This window comes from Neophocaena asiaeorientalis, unplaced genomic scaffold (genome assembly GCF_003031525.2).
Source record: "Neophocaena asiaeorientalis asiaeorientalis breed wild unplaced genomic scaffold, Neophocaena_asiaeorientalis_V1.1 scaffold229, whole genome shotgun sequence".
Taxonomy (NCBI): Eukaryota; Metazoa; Chordata; class Mammalia; order Artiodactyla; family Phocoenidae; genus Neophocaena; species Neophocaena asiaeorientalis.
Window position 1 is genome coordinate 4,228,438 of NW_020174096.1, and position 18,039 is coordinate 4,246,476.

General features: G+C 38.7%; 1 protein-coding gene across 2 annotated transcripts in view; it reads right to left on the reverse strand.

Moving 5' to 3' along the window:
• C9 (complement C9) overlaps positions 1-18,039 on the reverse strand; it is a 59,798-nt gene that overhangs the window by 19,968 nt on the left and 21,791 nt on the right. Inside the window, exons 6-8 of one of the 2 annotated variants that reach the window (XM_024754658.1) lie at positions 8,966-9,235; positions 4,327-4,567; positions 1,441-1,566 (exon numbers count right to left, since the gene is read on the reverse strand). In XM_024754658.1, the coding sequence (XP_024610426.1) occupies positions 1,441-1,566; positions 4,327-4,567; positions 8,966-9,235 (637 nt within the window). The remainder of the gene's footprint in view (positions 1-1,440; positions 1,567-4,326; positions 4,568-8,965; positions 9,236-18,039) is intronic. The other variant, XM_024754659.1, reaches the window with a different exon arrangement.

Below are 18,039 nucleotides of genomic sequence, written 5' to 3' on the forward strand. Positions count from 1 at the left end.
GATGGCAAGGTCAGTTTTCTTTTCACTTCATCAGTAGTTTCCAAGCATGGCCACATGTTAGTGGCTGGTATGCTTTTAAAAATATTAGGTTTTCCTCTCTTCTACTTCTCCACTATCAGCTGACCCTTTTTTTTTTTTTTTACATCTTTATTGGAGTATAATTGCTTTACAGTGGTGTGTTAGTTTCTGCTTTATAACAAAGTGAATCAGCTATACATATACATATATCCCCATATCTCCTCCCTCTTGCGTCTCCTTCCCACCTCCCTATCCCACCCTTCTAGGTGGACACAAAGCGCTGAGCTGATCTCCCTGTGCTCTGTGTCAGCCGACTCTTTAAATCACTCTTGAAGTGAGTCTCAAGCATTTGTATTTCTGAGAATGCTCTCAAGTATTTCTGATTAGAGTAAAAATTGAGAACTCCAGCACTACCTCATGCTTATAAATCTGCTAATGATTAGCAACAGAAGTAATATTTATATCAAAAAAATTATATTTTTAAAAATGTTATGCACTGATTTAATGTTAAGGATGGATTAGGTATTTTCTTTTTTTCACCCAGTTTTATTGAGATATAATCACATACAATACTGTATAAGTTTAAGGTGTACAGCATGATGACTTGACATACATATATATTGCAAAATGATTATCACAATAGGTTTAGTTAACATACATTACCTCATATAGTTAGAAAAATTATCTTTTCCTTGTGATGAGAACATTTAGGATCTATTCTCTTAGCAGCTTTCAAATACATCACACAGCAGGGTTAACTATAGTCAACAGGTTGTACATTACATCCCCAGTACTTATTTACCTTATAACTGGAAGCTTGTACCTTTTGACCAATTGGGTGAAGGTGAATTAGGGATTTTGAGTCAGGTGGAAGATTGAGTTAGGGAGATGGCTTTGGCCTTCTCTCTTCCTCAAGATATTTTTCTATCATCGGGCTTCTACCATTGCCATGATAAAAATACAAATCTACAATGACCACAGTGTGAATGGCTGTATTCCCCAGAGCTGTGCAGTTCACGACCTGCACAATGATGATACCATTGAATACACGTCCCCAGGTTACTTGTGTTTATAATGGTTTGGGAACCACTGTGAAGGTAAAATAGCTTTTGGGAATTCCCTGGCAGTTCAGTGGTTAGGACTCTGTGCTTTTACCGCCGAGGGGCTGGGATCAGTCCCTGGCCAGTGAACTAAGATCCCACAAGCTAGCGTGGCTTGGCAAAAAAAGAAAAAAGAAAAAAGAAAAGAAAAAAGAAAAAAGAAAAGAAAAAAGATAAAATAGTTTTTAAGCACTTTCAATTTGTTGTTGTTGCTGTTGTTTTTTATAAAGAGGGGAGACAATAAAGAAGGCTCATAGTGACAGGACAGTGCTCATTGACCTTTCCTCCTTCTTTTCACCCTAGTGAGTTAGGCCATACTTACCAATTTTACCATCACCCCTCTTTAAGCAATTGTCTGAATTAATATTTCCTGTGATTTCAATTCCAGCATTCAGAGATAAATCCAGATTAAACCCGAGGCATCTCTGTATATCCCTTAGTTCAACACCTGTTTAATATATTTAGTTAGAAATTATTAGATTATGTCTATCAACGTCATAAATCAATTCCAATTTTGCTATTTTGTAAGAAACATACTTACTTGGATTCCTAGACATTATTACTGAACTCAAATGCAAGGTTATATCTGCCCTGCTTTGCCCTCATATTAGAATCTAATGGTCTCCTTTGACTTTGCTTTTCAACTTAATGGTGAAGGACCGATAAATTTACCCTTTGTTAAAAGGGACATGAGTCAGGCAAGGATGGCTATAGTCCATCCTTACCTCTAATACCATAAAAGGGAGACAATATCTAACGTGTATTGAGTGATTGTATGCCCGGCATCATTCTAATCATCTTGTGTAAGTCAACTAATTTAATCCTCTCATTGACTTTCTGAGATAAGTTTTATTATCATCCTCCTTTTACAGACGAGCATGAGGAATAACAAAGCAGTTAAGGAACCTGCTGATGGTACTCAACTAGTAATTAGCCAAGTAGGTATTAGAAACAAGAGCTGTCTGGCTATTAAGCGCTTCTCTGTATCAACTTCATAATTTGGTCATGGGATGCATCAACATCTCCTGATCCCCTTTGGAAGACTCAGTTCACCATTGAGATAGCTAGTTTGTTGCTTTGGGCAGATGGCTTAAATATATGACACTTTATTCTGGTCCTACGAGTGCTGTTTAGTAGACATTGGTCTTGGGAGCTGACTCATTGTGGTGTGTGGTTGCTCCAGTTATAACGAAGAAAAATCCCAATATTTACTCAAGTATATAATTTATTGTCTATTCTCCTGATTTAAAAGAGGAAATTATTTCTTCATTTTAAGAGTAACTTCCCAGGTCTGAGCTCATTGATCATATCAGTTTTTGCTCTTATTTACCATTTCAGATCACACACACACGTACACACACATATACAAACACGTGGTTTTTTGTCCTGGAAGCCAAAATGCTCTACGAAAAAGGAAAGGGAGAAGTTAAGTTAATCCCAGGATCCCATGGTGAGACGTAGAAGTAGAGATCTGAGGCATTTAGTCATTCATTCATTCAACGAGTATCTTTTGTGTATCCACAATTACTGAGAACTTAAGAAATATCCAGTGGAATTTCCCATGGTAAAGGAAGAGGGAGGATAAAAATGGAAGATAATGCTAGAAATTCAGAATACTAGATTTCCAACCTTAACCTAAGAAGCATGAGAATTCTGATTCGAAGATGAGGATGAAAATACCTAAGTGACCCCCTAAAGCTTAGATTCTCTACCTCAGCTGTGGACCTCTCCACGACCAGACGGAGTCTGGATGCCCCAAACTAGAGGACGTGGCTTGGACCTTGGGTGTGGCAAAGCAGAGAAGTGAGAAGAATGACTTCCTCTTCAAAGACCCAGAGTCCACCTAATGATCTTTGTCTACTAAGGCCAGAAGGTAAGTAGATATAAGTAGGTAGCTCTGAGTTGTCCAAGATGAGAGATTTCAGCCCATGGAGTTTTTTCACCAAAGCAACTCTTAGCCTGAAGAGTTTTTTGTGTTTTGATCACCCTTGCTGAGCCTTTCTCTTCTGATTTTCAAGTTACTCAAGACACATTCCTCTTGTGCCCCTCTCCCATGTGATATCTATCAATATAGCCTACTGGGCAGGGCTCCTAGAGACCCCATTATGCCATCTTACTGGAATAACCTTGTGAGGCGGTATAAACCAAGAAACCTCATACTCTGCTCCCCTGGAAATGCATCTACCAGCCCAAGACTAGACTGAGACATCAAGAGCAACTGGTTCTGGCCATTCATATTTGTTTCATCCTTAAAGGGTTTATCCACGGTGGGGACAGTGTCAGGCTTTAAGATCAGAGCTGAATCCCATCTTTTGCTTGACACAGCCAAAGGCTAAGGAGAAAGAGCTATGGAAGTGCTTTTGGCAACACTTCCTTCCCTAAGAGACACAACCCAAATCTTTGAGAGCAGAGAGAGGAGCTATGCTGGCATCTTTCACCTCTTTAAAGAGTGCTGTAACTAAGCCTTAATTAATCACAAAATAAATATTAAAACTTATTAACATAGAAACTTGGCATCTAGTTTATTCTTAAAAGGCTTTGAGGAAGTCTTTAGGTCAGGATGGTAATTATGTAGCACATAGGCCTATTCTGTGCATATAGCAGACACTGATGATCAATCATAGACTCTCTTCCATGATTCAAGTGTGGTCAGAAACCTATTTATGGACCCGATTCAACTACCACCCCATAGTTAGAATTGTCATCATATGAGGTAAAACGAATTTTCCACTCTTGCTTTAGACTTACATGTTGTTAACATTGTTTCTTCCTTCCTCTCTTAGAGAAAATTTAGAACATTTCCTTTCCAATTCTGAACAATACTTTGGAAGATAATTGGCATACATATAATTGAACCAGTCTATGGATTAAGCAAGAGGTTATGTAAATGATGTCTTTTGTACTTTTCACTTTTTAAATAGTATTTCACTAAAAGCAGCACCACCAAATAACATTATACTGCAGTACGATTTTGTGCATTTCTCAGTAGTGCTGCTGAGAAGTGCAGGGCCAAGTCATCTTGTTTGAGGTGGAAGTCAATTTGCTGTTTGATAGGAGTTTAGAGGCCAAAGGGCAGGGAGAGAGTTCTCTCAAAGAAGCAGGTTACAAAACTCTACTCTAAAGCCTTTAACCATGGGAAGAGGATAACACTAACAATAGTTGATGGTTACAACAATGTTGGAAGTTAGAACTCTATTTCTAGCTATACCTTTCTGGTTCATGGAAGTTTTATCCAAAACATATATTAGTTCATAGAGTCCTCCTAGAGACCCAGAGCTACTGTAGTGGGTTCCATAGGTTTCCAAAAATGCAAAATATTCCCCCTTTTCATAGGTAGCTGGTAGAGCTTTTATAGAATCCAAGAAAGTTGTTGCCAGCATGACGTCCCGAGTTCTCATCACAAATCTTCCCAGGTGATTGACTCCTTTTACATGCAGAAATATTTTTTCCTTTGTTGTAGAGCCAAAGAAAAGAAATATGAGTTTTATCACCATTATTTTGAATTCAAAAATCACAAAATTTAGAATTTCCATAGTCAATACATTTTTAGCAGTGACTGCAAGATATCGCTTTAACCCGCTTGGAATGGCAAACTTAAAATCATATCAAAACTGTTGACGAAGATGTGCAGAACCTGGAACTCTCTCACAGCGCTGGTGGAAGGGTAAAGCGGTACAACCACTCTGCAGAACTGCTTGGTAGTTTCTTATAAAAGTCAACACACATCTACCCCAATGGCCAGCAACTTCACTTCTACGTAAGATCAGTAAAAGAGTAGTTCACAAAAAGATCTGTATGAGACTTTTATAGTGGCTTTGGTCAGAATAGCTTAAAATTGAAAATGACAAATGTCCACTGACAGGGGAGTTAATAGACAAATTGTAGTCTATTCACACAAAGGAATGCTAGTTAGCAATAAAAGGGAACAAACTACTGATACAGGCAACGATATAAATAAATCTCAAAAGTACTATACTGAGGGCTTCCCTGGTGGCGCAGGGGTTGAGAGTCCGCCTGCCGATGCAGGGGACACAGGTTTGTGCCCCGGTCCGGGAAGATCCCACATGCCGCGGAGCGGCTGGGCCCGTGAGCCATGGCCGCTGAGCCTGCGCGTCCGGAGCCTGTGCTCTGCAGCGAGAGAGGCCACGACAGTGAGAGGCCCGCATACCGCAAAAAAATATATATATATTATACTGAGCGAAAAAGTCAGGCACCAAAGAGTATATACTGTATGATTCTATTTATATGAAGTTGTAGAACAGGTGAAACTAAGCTGTGGTCGGAGAAATCTAGTCAGTAGTTGCCTCTCAGGCAGTAAGGGATTGATGCAAAGGGCATGAAGGAATTTTCTTGAGGTGATGGAAATATTCTACATCTTGTTTAAGGAGGTGGTTACAAAGGTGGATACAATAGTCAAAACTCATCATGGAACTAAATGCGCAAAATATTTTCATTTTATTGTATGCAAATTACACCTCCTTAAGTTGACTTAAAAATGTTAACAATGGAAGGAAATGTAGACGCTATATACGAAGCCCAATTTTATTTTACACATGAGGAAACTCTGATACAAATGTATCAAATTATTTTCCCCAAATCACACAGAGTCTGTGGTGGAGATTTGTCCCAAAAACCTAGGTCTCAGGTCTCTCTGTGCCTTCTACTAAGTCCTCTCAGTTTTTGATAACAGGAGGGACAGATAATATTTTAAGCTGTGGCTTTCAAGCCAATCTAAACACCTCAGCAGTTAATGTTCCCAGGGATGATGGCTTAAATTTCCAAAGGAAAACTGGGGCGGTCACAAAGAACTTTGTGATTTAATGCTATAGACTGTCTTGGCCAAAACTAAACTACAACTGACATCCACGATTTTGTGGAAGGTTCTTTTGAAGTTCTCCTGCTGTAGTTGTGGTTAGCACATGTTGATTGCATAGGAGTTTAATAGGCTTTATTATTTTTTTAAAGGTACACCTTGGTATATACAAACATCACACCAAACTTTTTATGTTTTAGAAGCACAACTGTTCACACTGCATGACTTAACTTTAGGTGATTTTGGGTGATTCAGTATCTAACAAAAATCTTAAAGAAACTTACTCCATATATATATGTTCTCCACCTGATGACTTGCATAATAATTCTTAATGCAACCTCAAAGATGCACAAAACATATTTGGAATCCCTCTCGTTTTTGCTAAAATTAGGTGTATCTTGTCAGAAAGACATTGTGTTCCTTGACTCAACTTATTTTAGAGGTAGATCTTAGATTATTCCCAGCCAGATAGACTCTTGTTTCTTCCATCTTAAAGGAATAAAAAGAATCTCTTGGCCTTACTTGTTCGGCCATTTGCCACTCGTTTCTTCACGCTCATTAGAGGCAAAATTCCTTTAAAGAGCTTTCTGTACTAGCTCTTTCCAATTCCTCTCTTCCCAGTTTCTCTTAAATCTAACCCAGTCATGCTGCTGCCCTCACTACTCCAACAAAACTTCTTTTTTGTTCAAAACCTCTTCTGAAGGTCACCAGTGACCTTCACAACGCCAAAGCCAGTGCTTCTTAGTCCTCATCTTTCACATATTAGCACATTTGACACAGTTCATCACTCTTATCTCTTTGATAGAATTTATTTACTTTTTGTTATCTAGGGTAGTTCTTCTCAGAATGTACAGTGTGAACAAATCACCTAGAGAATCTTTTTAAAACACAATTCTAATTCAGTAGGTCTGGGGTAGGGTCTGAGATCCTAACTTCCCAGTGATGTTGTTGCTGCTGGTCCATGGACCGCACTTTGAGTAGCAAGGTTCTAAAGCATTACACTGGCCACATCTTGCTTTCCTTCACTCCTCTTTCTTCAGACCTCTTTCTATTGAAGTTCCCTGAGTTTAGTCTTTGATCTTCTCTTTTCTATCCACACTAACTTCATTAGTGGTCTCACCAAAGCCTATGACTTTAAGCACCTTCTATATATTAACAACTCTGAAACTTAGAGCTTAATCCCAGACCTCTTTCTCAAATTCCAGACTCATAACATCAACTTCCTATTTGATATCTCCAGTGGAATGTCTAATAGACATCTCAAACTTAATCTAACTAAAACTTAACTACTGGTCTTCTTCTCCAAACCTGCTCTGCCTGAAATTTTCTCCATCTCAGTTGATAGCAACTCCATCTTTCCGGTTGCTCAGGCCAAAAACTTTGGCGTTTGTAGAATCATGTTTGACTCTACAACTGTCCTTTCTGAACTGTCATCATCTCTTATCTGGATTCTTGCAATAGTTTTAACAAACCTGCTTCCTTTTGCTCTTAACTTTCATAATATCTTCTCAACAGTATCCAGAGTAATCACTGAAGATATATTAGAATATGTCAACCTTCTATTCAAAACATTCCAATGGTCCCTCATGTCACTCACTGAAAAAACCAAACTCTTAGAACAGGCTGTGAGGCCCTTTATGATCTGATTCAAGGTAACCTCTCTAACCTTTTCTCCTTCTGTTCACTTTGGCCCAATGGGCAGGTATGTTCCCATCCTAGGGACTTGTCTTTAATAGATCCTTCTGCCAGATATATCATCCCAAATATAACTATTTGACTATTTCCTCTCCTTCAAATCTTTATTCAGAGCTCATCTCCTCAGTGAAGCCTACCCTAAGCTGCTTTTTTAATACTGCCATCTGCCCAGGAGTCCTGATTGCCATTATGCTACTCTACATTTCATTTTATTCTATAGCATCTATCATTTTCTAAATACTATATAGCTTCCTTTTTTACTGTTATGTTTGTTTCTGTCTATCTCCCCCTGCTAAACTTTCAGCTCCATGAGAAGAATCTTTATGAGTTTGGTTCACAAATGTATTTTAAGCACGTGGAACAGTGCCTGGCCACATAGTAAGTCCACAATTAAATATTTGTTGAACGACTTAAAAGATTTTCCAACTGCACCCTTTGGGTGAGTGTGCATGTGGATATAGAGGCAATGTATTGATCAACCCATTATACAATTAGGCATAGTATAAGTACTAAGAGTGAATGAGTGTTATTTTTTAAGTGGAAGAAGGGTATCTAAATAGGTGACTGTGTTATCAGAAAAGAAAGAGTGAGCATTTTACCAGCATCATACTGACTACAGAAAGTATATTCTGTATTTATTCCAGAGGCAATGAAACAAACTTCTAAATCTGGCTTAAATATTAAAAAACAAACACATTTTCAAAGTCTCAAATTAAAGGTATGATTACAAAGTAAGCAGACCAATTTCATATGCAATGTGTACAATTTCATGGCATCATTACTCTAGAAATACACTTTACAGTAAGTAAATAGCCATCATTCTAAGACATTACAGTGAATTACCAAAATTCCTTAGTATGATTTTTCATTGTACTTCTGAAGAGAATATAAATTAAACAGTCTATCACCACAATCTCAGTCAAAAAGCATGCTCTGAATTCCCTTTTTTTTTTTTTTTTGGCTGTGCCACGCGGCATGTGGGATCTTAGTTCCCTGGCCAGGGATCGAACCCATGCCCTCTGCAGTGAAAGCACGAAGTCTTAACCACTGGACCACCAGGGAAGTCCTAAAAAGTACGCTCGGAACTCTTAATATGCTTGATCCGTTGACAGCCACAAACATCTCACCCACTTATTACTGCTATACTGAAGAGATTTTTCTCCAGTTAGCATTCTTTTTCTGGGCCTTCAAACTACCTACACATTTGAGGATTTGTTGAGTATTATTTTTCTTTCTCTTATGCGCTCTATCTGCTCTAAACGATTAAACTTAAAAGAGGACATTTGGTTAGTTTGAAAAATATTCCATTATATTCACTATATTAAATGTTTGGTCTTACCTTCTTCGAAGAATGTGACAACAACAGTTTGTAAAGTTCATTTTTGGAATATGTAAATCGAAAGTTACCCTTGGCATTTAAAAGACTTGAAAAGTTTTTTTTGTCAGAAGGTTCTGAATCTTTACATTCAAACTGTGCAATTGCTTCATGAGGTGTGTATTTTATAGATAAACCTGCATTAAAATTTGATTTCTTCTCTTGGATGATACTTCTGAATACTTGTATCTGTTCATCATAATATTCAGTTCTGAAATTTTTGTCGGCTTTGGTCTAAAAGAGAATAGCAAAGTGTTTTTGAAAACAACATACAAAAAAAAAAACACCCAAAATAAACAGGAAAAGACAAAAATCAGGCAACTTATTTGAAAGGGAGTAGAACAAAGAAGTTGAGCCACGGCAAGAAAGTGAGACTGCGAGGGTTCAAATACAGATCTGATGACTTTGAGAACATTACACGATAACCTCTCTGTGCCCAGTCTGATTCCTAGTGTGTAAAATAGGGATACTCACCATACCTGGACCAAAGATTGTTATAAGGAGTCAATGAAATAAAGCATATGAAGGACTTAGAACATAGCAAGCTTTCAAGAGTTAATATATTAATAATTAAAAAGCAAGTTGCATAACAGATCAGATGCACAATATACTCCCATCTGTGTAGAAAAAGAAGGAAAGAAATGATAAAGCTAAGCCTTCCTGAAGCCTTGTGGACCAGGCACTGTTTTGAGCATTTTATACATGTTAATTAATATAAGTAGAAAGGCCAGGACTTGAGCCCTGAACTGCCTCTTAACGTTTACACTCTACTGCCTATTAAAAAAAAAAAAAAAAGCCTTTATGTACATAGAAAATTACTGGAAAAATAGACAAATCATGGAGTGATAGCCCTGGGCAAGGGGAACTGTGAGTAAATGTATATCCGGAGTGACAGCAGGCTTCCTTTTTCTTGCATCATCTTTTATGTGGTTTGGACTTTATTTATTTATTTACCACATTCATGTTTGCATAAGAAAACTAAGTAACCTGGTTAAAAATTAAAACTTTCAATTAAAACAAATGAACTTATTTACAAAACAGAAACAGACTCACAGACATAGAAAACAAACTTATAGTTACCAAAGAGGAAAGGAGGGGGGAGGGATAAATGAGGAACTTGGGATTGACAGATACACACTACTATACGTAAAATAGATAATCAACGAGGTATTACTGTATAGCACAGGGAACTATATTTAATATCTTGTAATAACCTATAATGGAAAAGAATTGAAAAAGAATAAAACTGAATCACCTTCCTGTATACCAGAAACTAACACAACATTGTAAATCAGCTATACTTCAATAAAACAAAGAAAGAAACAAATAAAAACTTTCTTTGCCAACTTGGTTATTGTCAGGCATCAATGGGAGGGCTGTAAATCTCAACAAACTCTCTTTCCAGAGGTCCTCTGTAACAGGCTGCAACTCTTGCCCGGAAAGAGACACTCATCTCTTCAGTCAGTGGAACAGACTGGACTCAGTGGCATGCACTGGGTGACTGTTCTGCACGAGGAATGCTGTGGTCTGAATGTTTATGTCTCCCCTTAAATCCATATGTTAAAATCCTAACGGCCAGTGGGATGGTATTAGGGGATGGGGCCTTTGGGAGGAGCCTTCTTGAAGAGATTCGTGCTTTTATAAAAGTGACCCCACAGAGCTCCCTAGTCCCTGCCAACCATGTGAGGATACAACGAGAAGTCTGTAACCCAGAAGAGGACCCTCACCCGACCCTGCTAGTGCTCTGATCTGAGACGCCCAGCCTCCAGAACTGTGAGCAATAAATTTTGGTTTTCTCTAAGCTACCTGGTCTCTGGTATTTCGTTATAGCAACCCAAACAGACTAAGACAAGAAACCTAAGGTCACCATCTAATGGGAAAGACTAAAACGTATATAATTTTCGTTAAAGAAAGGCATGCTGGGAAAAATGCTCAATGCAAAGGGAAGAGTAGCCTAACCGTGTCACTCCCCTGTTTAAAATCTTTCCACCTTCCCACTGCCTTTAAGATAAAGTCTAAACTAGACTTATTCCAAGTTAATCTCTCCCTGACTGTACTCCAGCCCTCTGACCTCCTTTCTATTTCCACAGCCTATGCTTCTTCCCACCATAGGGCTCTCTTATGCTGCGTTTACTTTCTGGAATGTTCCTTAATCCCCCCACCTCCCCCAGCCTCCCATAACACAGACATTATACACTCACACACACATACTATATACCCCTGGCCTGGTGAATCTCTACTTCTATTTCAAGTCTCAGTTTAACCATCACTTCTTTAGGGAGACTTTTACTGATCCCACAGGCTAACAAATCTGTTTCCTACAAGCTCTCATAATGGCTTTTTTTTTTTTTTTTTTTTTTGCGGTACGCGAGCCTCTCACTGCTGTGGCCTCTCCCGTTGCGGAGCACAGGCTCTGGACGCGCAGGTTCAGCGGCCATGGCTCATGGGCCCAGCTGCTCCGCGGCATGTGGGATCTTCCCGGACCGGGGCACGAACCCGTGTCCCCTGCATCAGCAGGCAGACTCTCAACCACTGCGCCACCAGGGAAGCCCTATAATGGCTTATTTAATAGACCTTCAGATGGTAAACTCCAAGAAGTCACGGACCACATCCATCTTACCCACATGACTCCATAGCCTCACCACTTAGTAAAGTGCCTGGCAAAAAGTAGATTATAATAAAGACGTATTAAATTTAATATGCAGATCCAATACAGCTAACAATAGTAACTCATATGTATTGAGTGCTTACTCTGTGCCAGCAGCTGTTCAAAGTGTTTTATGTAGAATAAATGTTTAACTTCCTACCTTTAAGGTAGTTTCTATAATTATCCCCATTTTACACATAAGAAAACATAGGTTAAAAAATTTGTCCAAGATCATACAATCATACAGCTAGGAAGTGGCCCAGCCAGCAATGAAACCCAGGAAGTCTGATTCCAGGGTGGAGCTGTTCATTCTTATACTATACTGCCAAAGAGGGCTTGACAAGTTCTAAGTGGTAAAATGAAGAAAGGATTCATGGAAAATGTTGCCCTGAACATGGCCTTGGGAAAAAAAAAAAAAATATATATATGAATAAGATTTCTATTGCCTTGAAATCTAAGACTAGTAGAAGCAAATGAAGACAATCCCACTCAGTCTTCCATGATGAGAAGTGCCAAAGGTGAGCAAAATGGCACCAGGAAACCACGTCTCCCTCACTCTTCTAGAAGGCTAAGGTCTTCTTAGCTCACTGGCTTCTAAGTGGTTGCAGGATAGGAGTGGCGTAATTTGTAGGCTCTTGCACTTATACCTGAACTGGTTAGAAAGGAACCGGCACTGGGCAGGGATCAACTTAGCAGTGTGAAGGATTGCTTGCAGGTATAAGGGAATGTTGGTCAGGGTGTCAATTAGAACGTTGTTGAATAGTCCTCTTTCACTAATGCTAGGATGGTAGTAGTGAGTAGAGTCTGAAACAGTGAGGGTGGGGTCACCCCAGAAAACCTAAAGACAGGAGCTGGATTGAAAAGCCAAAAATCCATCCATCAAAAAGAAGTCTGAGCTGAACCATAGGCATTCAGAGGTGGACAAATATGTAGAATCGTTTTGAAGAGAAGAACAAAAGTCTTTGAAGAGAGGTCAAGAAGCAAGATTATAGAAAGTAGGAAGACACACGGATGGAAACAAGTTTCTTTATGAGAACCAAATAAACAGATGTTGGAGAAGCAGAAGTCAGAGGGAGGGGCAAGGGTGCTTACATCTTCCAGGAGGCCAGGCATATTATAGGAGTTAGTGAAATCTATCCTGTTTAAAGGTTTATCAGCTAATGCTTCTTGAAAAGAAATAAACATTACTCTGGCACTGGGAGTGGAGGAGATAGAACACCTCAACACACATTCCAAAGTTCAAATTGAGGAGGCTTGGAGAGCAAGCGGGAATAAAAGGTAAAGAGAAAACTGTTAAAGACGCCACTAAGATTTTGTATGTACAAATAAAGGATAAAACCATATACTATTTACTATTATTATTAAATTCATCTCTCACTAATTGAGAGAAGGAACCAGGAAAGAGCAGATTGCCTGCAACCTTATGAGTCATCCTCAGCTAAAGTACCTAGCCAAGCCACACCCACATTCCTAAACTTTTAGCCGTTACATTTTTGGGTATTTTGAAATTTAGCGATAGATAATGAATACAATTATCTTCAAGAGATCATCTTCTCTGCCTAGATCTTCAATATTGGTGTGTTCTAGGACTCCATTCTCTACGTTCTTTTCTCTCTCATTGTACACCTCCTGGATGATACTTAAATCTCTGCCTCCAATTCAGGCTCCATCCTCACATTATATAATCTACTCTTAGCAAGATAACTCCATCCAGATGTCAATCATTATCTTTTTCTTGGATTTAACTCTTCTTTTGGTAGATCCCCCACTCCCCCTTCCAACACACACACACACACACACACACACACACACACACCACACCACACACCACACACACACACACACTTCTCAGGTCTTCTTTGATGGCCTATCATCCACTGGGGGTCTCCATATTTTTCATCTATTGTGAGTTTATTTTGTGTTACACACTCTTCTAAGCACTTTGCACTTATTAACACATTTAACCTTTCCAGATTACTACGAAGTATGTACTGTTATTATACCACTTTATGATAAGAAACTGAGATTCAGGAAAGATAAATAAGTTGTCTGGAGTCACATGGATGGTAAGTGAAGGAACTTATCAGAATTCAAATCCAGGGAATTTAATTCAGAACTGGGCGCTTGACCATATGCTCCACTATCTCCAATTCTGTACTGAACTCTTAGTTCTCAAAACTGAGCTGGATTTCATCTCTTCCTCTCAGCCTCTACTATTATAGACACAGTTCAGTTTTTCATCATCTCCTTCTTGGACCATAAAATAGCTTCCTTCTGTTATTATCTCTGGTACCGTCTCCTTAAAATTCATCTGCACAAAACACAAAGATTTAAAATGAAACTGACCACATTGCTCTCCTCAGTGGCTCCATTACCATGCTCAGAATTATGCCCAAGTTACTTAGTATGACGTATGAGCTCCTTCGTAATTGACCCCTGCCTATGACTCCAAATTTGAATATAAGTTCATTGTGGGCTGTAGTTCCTTTCAAGATAGCAGTTTCTATAGGCACAGTATTATTTATTCCTTGGGAGCAGCAATATGTAATAAATAAATCACTGTGTATATAATAAATTTTATCTGTACACCCCCAGGTTTTCTAAATGGGCTCAAGCTAACAGTAGAAAGAGTAGTTGAAATGTTTATTAAGCCTCTGTTTTCAGTTGCTGTCAACTTTAATGACGATTCCAATTATATGTTTTCTTGAATATGGGTTCTTCCCTTCATTAAAAAAAAAAAAAGCATTTGTTTTTTGAAAGAAGAGTGTCAATATACTGAATGCATTTATTTATTAATTCAACAATCATTTATTTAGCCTGCTTTACGATGTTAGTTTCTCAGGATTCCATGGTAAATAAAATGACTAGAAATTCAACTAAGGGTATATATGATACAGCAAAACAAAGACCGGAACAGAAAGGAAAGCAAAGGCTATTGCATTAATTTGCAGGAAAGGCCTGTAATGGAGGATTCAGAGGAGACAGCTGAGGGTAACGTGGCAATCAAAAGCAGATCAGGAATGACCTTTTTCCCCTGCCAAGGGGATTGATTATTATCCTGCAGGCTGCAGGGAGACGTCACCAAATTTAAACAACAGATTTCAGAGGCAGCGTAGTTCTGGTGAACACAAGGTTAAGGATGTGGCTGGAGATGTGAGTGACCTGAGTGGGACAGATATAGGAAGTTAAGAGATAGCAAGAAATTATTGGCAATTCACATGATATAAAAGTTATTCAGGGGGGCTTCCCTGGTGGCACAGTGGTTGAGAGTCCGCCTGCCAATGCAGGGGACACGGGTTCGAGGCCTGGTCTGGGAAGATCCCACGTGCCGCGGAGCAACTAGCCCCATGAGCCACAACTACTGAGCCTGTGCGTCTGGAGCCTGTGCTCTGCAACCAGAGGCCGCGATAGTGAGAGGTCCGCACACTGCGATGAAGAGGGGCCCCTGCTTGCCACAACTAGAGAAAGCCCTCGCACAGAAATGAAGACCCAACACAGCCAAAAATAAATAAATAAGCCAAGCATTTGAAGCCCTTTTAAAAAAAAAAAAAAGTTATTCAGGATTTTGTGAGGATTTGGGGTGGGAAGGATGATTATAATCCAGGTGCATTTTACAAACCTTTGTTGACCTACAAAATCTTACATTCTCATGGAGATCCAGATTTAAAGAGAATTATAGTGAAAACCTGAAACTGATTTACAAGTTGTTACTTTCAACAACAAAAGCAGAGAAGACTAAAGAAAAAACAAGTGAAAAGGAGCTAATTCCTAGATGTAATCATCACTTTTTCCCCCCATAATTGCAAGCTTCAGTTGTTCTTGATCATTACTTACAAAGCAGCCAGTAAACTTTCACCTAGAATGTAACCACTAATTATGCATTTAACCATAGCTAAGTCTTTTACCATAGCTAAGCGTTCTTATATTCTAAAAAAGAATAGAAAATATTTTTTTTATTGGAGTACAGTTGCTTTACAATGTTGTGTTGGTTTCTGCTGTACAGCAAAGTGAATCAGCTATATGTATACATATATCCCCCCTTTTTTTGGATTTCCTTCCCATTTAGGTCACCACAGGGCATTAAGGAGAGTTCCCTGTGATGAATAGCAAATATTTATTGAGTGTTTGCTAGTGCCAATAACTTTCTGAATGTTTTACATACATAGACTCATTTATCTTTACAAGGTAGGCATTATTATTTCTGTTTTACAGATGAGGAAACTGAGGCATGATGAGGATAAATAATTTGCCCAGATCTCACTCCTGTTTGGGGCAGAGTTGGGATTCTAACCTATGCAGTGTGTTCTAGAGCCAAAGCCGCATTTGAAACAAGAGGCACTGAGGGAGTGTGAATGTATCAGAGTAAGGGGTCATTATCAAGGGATATTCCCCACGGAATGATAGGTCCGTAGAATTCTTTCAAAAAATGAAAGACAGTAAGTTATTGCCAATAAGTAACTAAAACAAGATTTAAAAAATTAATTCATCCAGTAAAATGTTGTTGAACACCTACCCTATACATATATTGAGTATTGGTAATAGCTATAAGGAAGAAAAATATGCATTCTTTGCCTTCAGGCACTATAATAGTAACATACACGAACACGTAGGTCAAGTATGTCATCGAATATTAGAAAGTGCAGAAAGTGGCCCTCTCTAAGAAGTCAAAATCGAGATTTCCACTCAATAAGCTCGCGCACGTTCTTTTATGTTCAGCTCTTCATTTTCCAAGACCATAACAGATTAGAATAAGGGGAGCATCAGTATTACTAGCACCAAGGGTGTGATCTGGGGACTTTAACAAGCCCCCAGCCAACTCCATCAGCACTCTTTCTCAGGTGGCACCAAATTAATACTCAGGTCCACAATCCCTGTCGGTTTTTTTCTAAGCTTGAAGCCAAAACTCATTTGAAGGCCTTAATCTGATCTGAACTGATAAAAAGTTATCGTCTTCATTTCTTCCACTTTGTGTGAACATGGGTTAATTTTGCCACGGACATATTAATGTGTTTGATTCTAAGATGCTGCTCCCAACTCCACCTGGGGTGTAAGTAATATACAGGGTAAGCACCACATCACCTTTGTAAGATCCAGACCCTCTGAATGTGGAAGTACATCTGTTTCCGGGGTTGGAGATAAGGGAAAACAGCATGCTTACTCTCCAAATGCAACTTCAAGACCAGTCCCAGACAAGTCCCCAGCCCTCACTTCTTGGTTCACACCCGTTACTAACCCTACAGAGAAGCTAGGAGGCTGGTGACAGTGACAAAGACAGGAAGGCTGTACAGCGCAGACCTGAGAACTAAAAAAAAATAAAACAACACAACAATAACCCTTCTTGCATCAGAAGTGACAGAGGTTCCCTTATCTTTGGCATACTCTTTTGAAGAAAGTAGAACATGTATAATTCTTAGAAAGATGATAATCTTCCCCTTGAAACATATACTTAAAGAAGGTTAACCTAGCGTGATGGGAAAGATCAATAATCCAAAATGTTCCCTGCGATTTGTGAGAAACTGATTTTATTCTGGACTTATAGGCACCACAAATATGACAATGTGGTCATATGTGAAAAAAGATGCCAGGCAAATAAGTAGGGACATTAAGTCGTTAGCATTCATAGGAGAGCGTGATCACTTCAGGCTGCAATGGGTAGGGCTTGACTTACAACATTGTTAGAGATAAAAGGAATATTAGCTACAATTATTGAAAAGTATATATGTTTTTCAAACTGGTGGGAGTGTCAGTGATAATGAAGGACATTGTAATGACCGAATAAAGTGAATTTTGTGGGTCACCAATGGGACCAATTAGAGAAACAGATTATTGTAGCTACTGGTTCAGAATAAACTATTATTTTTTATTACATCTTGTTTAGAGCCCTCCAAATATCTCTAAAGGTGGTAAATATTAATCCTTTGAATGAGGAGGTAGAGTTTGTGGATGGCTCTAGAGAATTTAGGTGACTTGTAGAAAGGTGGTAGGTTTGAGGTAGCATTTTGTAGAGTAAAAATCACTTTAAGAAACAGTTTCACTGGAACTGGAGGGGTTTGAGGTGAGTGACTGCAGCCACTCACACTAGTCAAGCAGGTTTTACAAGGGGGACTAGTGAAGGAAACAAATGTAAAGATGGTTTTTCATTGGTAGGTTAGCGAAAACCGAGCCTCAATAGCACGGAAGCAGTGTACACAGTCCTTAAATCAGCACTCATTTAATTTTTAGTTTCATCAGAACCTTAGATGATTCTTTTTACAGAGTTTAAGTATTTCCCAAAACTCTATCACTGCGTGCATGTTACTGAAGATTGAAAGATTGATTGTAGACTATTGCATATATATATATATATATATATTTTTTTTTTTTTTTTTTTTTTTTTTTTTTTTTTTTTGAG